This window comes from Meleagris gallopavo, chromosome 26 (assembly GCF_000146605.3).
Source record: "Meleagris gallopavo isolate NT-WF06-2002-E0010 breed Aviagen turkey brand Nicholas breeding stock chromosome 26, Turkey_5.1, whole genome shotgun sequence".
Taxonomy (NCBI): Eukaryota; Metazoa; Chordata; class Aves; order Galliformes; family Phasianidae; genus Meleagris; species Meleagris gallopavo.
In genome coordinates, this window is record NC_015036.2 from 343,333 (window position 1) to 350,643 (window position 7,311).

The window sequence follows — 7,311 nt, forward strand, 5'->3', positions numbered from 1 at the left end:
TCTTGATTAAAATTGCTTTTGGGTGACTTTGTGAGGGTGCGGCGGGTTGGTGGCCCTGTGTCCCTCAGGGTGACGTCACGTGGCTGTGTGACGTCGCACGGGGAACCTTCAGGGTGCCCCATCACGCCCCCCATCGCGATGTCCCAGCGCTGTGCCTGGTGGCACAGGGTCGCAGTGTGCCCCCGGGGGGCTGCCTCGTGCTGTACGACCTGGGCTGGCTGTCCCAGGTCCCTCGGTGATGTCACACCCTCTCAGATGATGTCACACCGGCCGCCACGCGCCCATCAGTGATGTCACAGCAGCACCAGCTCCCACCAGTGCCATCACACCGTGCCACACACGTGGTGTGACATCACGACAGCCCCCCGTGTCCAGCAGCGATGTCACACGTGGCATTGTACAGATGTGTGACATCACACTGGGCATGGCTGCGATCGGTGACACCAGGCCGTCCACCTGCACGTCACAGCTCTCACCCCCACTGAGCGACGCTGCGATGTCCCCTCGGCGCCAAGGACAGCGCGGCCGCTGGCAGGGACCTTTATTGGGGCTGGGGTGGGTGAGGGGGGGGACGCATGCTGGGCTGGTATGGGGAGAAGCAGGGGCTCCTCGGCGGCGGGGGGGCTCGGCAGGGGGAGTCCGGCAGGGCCTGCAAGCAAGGAGAAAGCAGAGCTGTCAGTGGTGCACACGGGGCTGCCTGTACCCTGCACCCAGCTGCTGCAGCCTGCGCCTTTTTCATGCTTGCCTGCACCCTGTCCCTGCACCTCACATCTTGTGCCTTGCACCCTGGTCCCGCACTCTGCTTTTGCAGCCTGCGCCTTCTCCATGCCCTGCCTGCACCCAGCCCTGCAATTTCTGTGACTCCCTCCACTCCACCCCTTGCCCCCTGCCTGCCCACTCCCTGTCCATGCAGCTGAGGCACCACAAGCCCTTGGGGTTGGAGGGCTCAGACCCCCACCCTGGACATTCCAGGATCAAAGGACTTTGGTGGGAAGCAAAACCCAGCACAGCTTGGCTGGAGCCCACACAAAGATGAGCCCCCGCATGGATCACCCAGCGAGGCAGCCCTGATGGCCCTAACAGGTTCCACAGCCCCTGCAACTTGTAGCTGTATCTCTGCATCATCCTCACTGAATTTTCACTGCAGCCCCATCATATCCTCAATCCATTCCCTCTACATTCTTATAGAATCCTTATTGCAGCCCTACTTCAGCCCCACGCACGTCTATTTCAACCCACTGCACCTCACTGCAAGCCCCCTGCATCGCAAGTCCATCCCCACTACGCCCTCATTGAATTCCACATTCATCACTACCACAGTCCCACTGCATCCTCAGTGAAACACAACTGCATCCCTCCTAAAGCGCCGCTGTCTCCCTACACCACCCCCACTTCACCTGCATGGCATCTCGGTTGCATTCCATTCATCCCCGTTCCACCCCTGCTGCATCCCAGTTGCATCTCCAACGTTTTCCTGGTGCACTCCCAGTTCAATCCCCAGTGCATCCCTATTCCAATCCCCCCCATCCCAGCTGTGCTCCCAAGTGTGGTCCCATTCCATTTCCATTCCATTCCAGCCACACCCCAAGTTGCATTCCCAGTGCATCCCCCTTCCATCCCAGGTTGTAATCCCACTGCATCCCCTCTTCCAGCCCCTCCACCTCCCACCTGCAGCCACACTGCCTCCCTCACCCCCATCCCTGCGTGGAGCCGGGGGGCAGCGGGACAGCACAGCTGCTGACCCCAGGGCCGTGGGGCCATTCCCTGCTCCCCACGCACCCCCGGCACCCCCAGCCCCACAGCCCGGCGCCGTGGGCGCTTTTAAATTTCCCTTTTCCTGCCAGGAGACTGTGACACAGGCTTTTAAAAATAGCATGTGCTGAGGCGAGGCGTTTGGGGTGGTGTTGCTAAGGGAGAAATTCAATTCAAATCTAGGGCTTCGCCTTCCCCGCCGTTCCTATGCTAACTACTACGGTGCGCCCGCAGAATTAGGGCAGGCAGCACCGCCGAGCTCCTGCAAGGAGAGCTCCATCGCAGCATCCCAGCGGGACGGATGGAAGGAAGGAGGCTCGGAGCTGGAGAAGCAGGGTTTGGGGTGGGGATGGGGGCTGCAGTACCTAGTCGCCGTTGCGGAGGTCTCCGCCGCGGGTGCTGTTGGCGCACTCGGCGTCCTTGGCTTTCCGCTCCATCTCCCCCCCCTTGATCTTCTTGCGGGTCATGTGCCCGCGGAAGCTGGCCTGGATCTTGGCCGCCGCCGCGTTGGCGTCGGGGTCGTCCAGGGGGATGTCCATGATGTCCTCATCCAGCTTCGTGCAGGCGCCCTCCTGCCGGCAGCGAGCGGCCGTTATGGGGGCAGTTCGGGGCCTGGGGTCGGGGTGCGTGCGGGTGACGGTGCGTGGTTGCGGGGTGGGAAAGGTGCCATCATCCCACAAAGCACAGAAAAGCAATGGAGAAACTGGGGAGATGTGGGGGAAGCGACCGCATCGACACCCTGCTGGAGACGCGCACCCCCTGCACCGCGTCCTGACCCCACAGCATCTCCCCAGGGCGGCGCGTGGAGCTGGGGGCAATAACTCACGCTGTCACCTCTGAGGAGTGGAAAGGAGTGAAAAACAGGGGAAAAATCACCCACCGTCCAAACAGGACCAGTGACATCCCACTGCCACTGCATCACTGCGTCACCCTGCCCTGAGCTCCTAAGGACTTTTGGGAGAGTTCCGGGGGTTCTTCAGGAGCAAAGGGACGGCGGCCACAGCACATTCACCAACGGGAGAAAGCGGCTGGGGTGGTCAGTGCAGGAGCAGGGGACACCGCAGTCATCGTGCCCTGTGCTGCTGGGGAGGGGGCACGCGGTGTCACTGCAAAGTGCTGCTGTGGCAGTGGGGAGGGCGTCAGCAGCTTAAGTGACAGAGCTGGGGGGAAATGAGATCGTCGGGATGGAAATGTTACAGCCAGAGGGGAAATCCTATAGCCGGGGAAGGAATTTTATACGCAGTGGGGAAACCCTATATCCACAGGGGAAATTCTATATCCGCAGGGACAATTTGTATATCCACGGGGGAAATCCTGTCCCCAGGGATCGCTTTGCCACCCTGCAGGCAGACAGCAGTGTTGTGATGCCGGCGGAGCAAGAGGGCTGAAAAAGGGGGAGAAGGAGGGAAAAAATGGGGAAATAGGGAGAAAAAGGGAGAAAGGGGAAAGCCGTGTGCTCTTCTGGCAGATGACCGTGACCCGGCCGGGGGATGCAGCGCTGCTCACCAGGGGTGCAGCAGTCACCTCTTTCCGAAGCAGCAAGCAGCCGCTTCGCCCCTCGCCTGCAGGAAACCTTCGCTCCTCCTGGGGAGCCGTTCTGGGGAGATAAGGCTGAATGAGAGCAGAACGAGGTGTCTGCGTTCTGGGCTTGGGGAAAGGGGCTGCTGCCCACTCTGCCCTGGTGGAATGCTGTGCAGACCCGGCGGCAGGAAGGGTTGGGGTCCCTGAGCACCCCGTGAGCAGCGGCGTTTTGGGGTGCCACGCACAGGGGTGCAGCACCCACGCTCCTGCAACAGCACAACGCGCAGCCCCGCAGGAAAGCAAAAAAGCAAACCACCACCACCACCAAAAAGCAAAATAATAAACACACTAATTAAAAACAATCAGAAAGCAGCAGGGTACGTACGTTGCAGCAGTCCATGGCGGTGCGGGGCTCTCGGCGCAGGTGGCAACTTGAGCGGAGCCGCTTGCCTACGTAATGCGCTTCCTCGGGGCGCCGCTCAGCCCACCTCCCCGCCAGCACTGCTGCTCCTGCCAGGATCGGGATTCAGCTTTTCAATTTTTTTTTCCCCTTCTCTCTCTCTTCTTTTTTTTTTGCCTCCTCCAATTTCTCTCCCAGCGACTCCCCTCGCCTCCGACTCCCTCCTAACGCTTAAAGGAGCCGGCAGCCCATGCCAGGGCTTCATGCAATATAAATCCCGCAGCACGGAAGATGCTATCAAATATTTAATGGGATGGGGTGCTGGGCACTGTGCCCATAGCCCAGATCAGGGTGGGGGGGCTGCGTTTTATTCCCAGCAGAGCTGATTTCACTGTGGACATGGGGGCCGGGGTGCACCAGGGTCACACACACCTGCAGCAAGTGGGTTGACGTGATCTTTTCAGGGTGAATTTTTTGGGGGTGATGACATGACTTTTGGGGGTGATGTGACTTTCCAGGTGTGATGCTGGGTCCTCAGGCCAGGGGCTTCACCCCCAGCTGTGTTTTTGCAGGAGCAGAGGGAAACCTTCCCACACCAGCTCTGACCTACTTAGCGCTGGGCCCTGAAGGAGGGCACGGATGATGATGGTGAGGAGGGCTGCTCACGGTGGTCACCCTCACAGCAGCATCACTCTCCCCATTTGGGGGTGTTTTCTAGAAAAACGTTCAACCCAATACATCTCTGGGGGTGTCGTGCCAATCCCCTGGGCCACGCTGTCACCGGGGGCCATGGGGACCCCCAGAGCAGCTCAGGGGGTGCAGCCGCAGCCCCCCGCATCGCCCACCTCACACGCCTCTAATCCGGGTTTGGGGTTGCTAAGCAACCACACAACTCGCCTGTGGGCTCCGCACAGGAATGCTGGCTCTGGCCAGCCCCCAAAACACGCTGCGGCCCCCCAGAGCCCGGTGGGGATGGGTGCCCCCAGGCAGGCTGCCTGCAGGGCTGGCCTCGCCACCCACCCGGGGCTTTTGTTGCAGCAACCTTCCCACTGCCGTCAGCTGGCGTCATTGGTGCCCCTGTCACCGTCAGGGTGGTCAGCACCTCTGTCCTGTTGTCATCACCGTCCCTGTTCCTGTCACTGTCACAGTTCCCACTGTTGTTGCTGACCCATCACCACCCCCACCACAATCCCCATCTCCACCGTTGTCCCTGTCCCCATCCCTGTTCCCATCTCAGTACTGCTGCCCATTTCACCATTCCTGTCCCCATCTCCTTCATCACTCTCATTTTTGTTCCCATCTCAACCTCAGCATCATCATCATCTGCCTCCATCACCATCCTTGCTCCATTACTGCTCCTGTCTGTCATCCTCTCTGTCCCCGTCCCCATCCCCGTCCCCATTCCCATGCCTGTTCCTATCATCATCTCTGTTCCTATTCCCAACACTCTTTATCCGTGTCCCCATCCTCTCCCATCATACTTGTCTGTCCCCCTCCCTATCCCTGTCCTCTTCCCCATCCCTGCACCCCTCACTGTCCCTCCTCCTTATCTCCATATCCATTCCCTTCCCCACCCCTTGTCACCATCTCTGCTCCCTTTCCCATCACTGCCCCTGTTCTCTCCCTATCTGTCCCTGTCCCCATCTCTATATTTCCATCCTGCCCTAAGAGGAGTTGTGGGGGTTATCCACAGCCGCCTCCAGGCACAAGCACTCGCAGAGGCACGTAGGTTGCAGGGCTGAGCATCCCTCAAATCCCCACGAGCTGCTCACCCCTGCTCTCCCAAGCGGAACCAGTTTCAAGTCCCTGCAAATGCCACCTTTTTCCCACCAGCGTGGGGAAAAAATAGCTGCGCTCTCAGCACCGATCTGCTCCAGCTTCCAGACAAAGGCTGCACCGCTCAGCCGGTGTTTTCAGATGGGAAACCAATCCCCTTCTCTTTTTAGAGCCTCCGGATTGATCGCTGGCTCCTGGCAAGGCGAGAGGAGGCATTTCTGGGGAGCAAAGAAGAGCCAAGGCGATGGGTGCATCAAGGGGATGGCTCCAGGAAAAATCCCTGCTAATGGGAAACTTCAAAAACTGCTGTGCAAAAAAGCTCATCCCACTACCTGCCAAACCTGTAAAATCCCCCCGTGTAAGGGATCTGGGGAGTGTTTTAGCCCTGGACTCTCAGAACCAGCTCCATCCGCAGCTCCCCAGTCCTGGCAGAGTCGCTGATTGCCACGAATCCTGCAGGCTGCGGAGGAGGGATGCAAAATGCCAGAACATTTCTAATCATTAGCAGCATTTTGAGCCCGTGCCAGCATCTGCCTTCTTCTCCCCGTGCTGTTGCTCACAGTGAGGGCACCCCAAAACCCCATCCGCCCTGAGCAATGCTTTCCAGGCATTCAGAAACCCCTTAGCATCACCCCAGGATGCAGAATAACACATAACCCATGGGATGGAAATGGGTGACAAGCCCCAGCTTGGGGACGCGCCGGCACAACGCGGTGTTGGCACAGAACCCTTTGGGGAGCGGGGCTGGCAGCCGGCGCGGCGGCGCAGGGTCAGGGCGCAGCGGCTGGCACCAGCCCTGCATGGGGTCCCCGCCAGCTGTCCCCATCCCTCCTTCCTGTTTTTCTCAGCCTGCATATGGCAGCTCCCGACGCCAGCGCTGCAAGGCAGCACGGATTCCCTCCGAGGTGAGCGTGGGGGGACTGCAGATCCCTCCAAACTGAGCGGCCTTCCATCGCCCATCGCCCATTTTTCACCCCTCTGTCCTTTTCTCAGGGCTTTGATTTTGCCTGGATTTCACCATCGCCTCCCAAACGCAGCCGGGAGGACCCACACAGACCCCCAAATTGCTGCAGAGATACAGACGCATCTCAGCCTTGGTGGGGGGTAGCGGCAGAGGAGCAGTGTCACATCCCTCCTTCTCACAGGGACAATATTAAATTTTGACAACCTCCGGGGATGCAGGGGCCTAAATATAGAGCATTAAATGCCATCTCGAGGCGCACGCCTTTACAGAGCTTTTCTCCCCTCTCTCATGTGCTGGAAGGGCACGGCTGCTCACATGGAGCTTTTAGGGGAGAAACCTCAGGTGAGAGCTGCTAATAGCAGCAGGGACCTGGGGAGAGCGTTACTGGAGGCATTTTATTAAGTTCTCATTATGCAAGCGCCTCGGCGGCAGCGCGAGAGATGATTTTCCGCCCTGCGAGTCCGCCTGGGAGGGAAATGTAGGTTTTTCAATCGCGGCTCCTCATTCTGGGTCAGGACGTTTCCAAACGGGGACGAGGCGCCCGCTCAGGCTGCGTCCCGGCGGAGCCGTCCCGGTTACGGGGTGTCCCAGGGGCCCGAGGCCGGGCAGGGCGGCTCCGAGAAGGCTCTGCGCAGCCCCCTGCGTGTGCAGAAGCCCCGGAACGCAGCCTGGATTTTCGTAGCAGCTTCTTGAGAGGTCAGGAAACGGGCGGTCAGGTCTTCATCACGAGGACTGCGCTGCGCAGGGCAGGAGACGGCTTAACAGCCCGGGGCTCCGCGGCCGGGCACCGAGCGACCCGGAGAGCCGCAGGGAGCCGCGGGGCTGAGGAGCTCAGCTGGGGGCTGGAACGGCTCCGCCGGGCACAGCACGGAGCGGCTCACCTGGCGCTCCATCACCG

At 60.1% G+C, this 7,311-nt stretch overlaps 1 protein-coding gene across 1 annotated transcript; it reads right to left on the reverse strand.

Annotated features, from left to right (window-relative positions):
• Positions 1-6: 6 nt before the first annotated feature.
• On the reverse strand, positions 7-3,814 carry NRGN (neurogranin). The gene is made up of 3 exons (XM_010723559.2): positions 3,659-3,814; positions 2,118-2,324; positions 7-649 (listed from the first exon to the last, which is right to left on the reverse strand). Exons 1-2 carry the CDS (start codon positions 3,671-3,673, stop codon positions 2,118-2,120), a joined length of 222 nt encoding a protein of 73 aa, XP_010721861.1. The 5' UTR covers positions 3,674-3,814; the 3' UTR covers positions 7-649.
• Between the last annotated feature and the right edge of the window lie 3,497 nt (positions 3,815-7,311).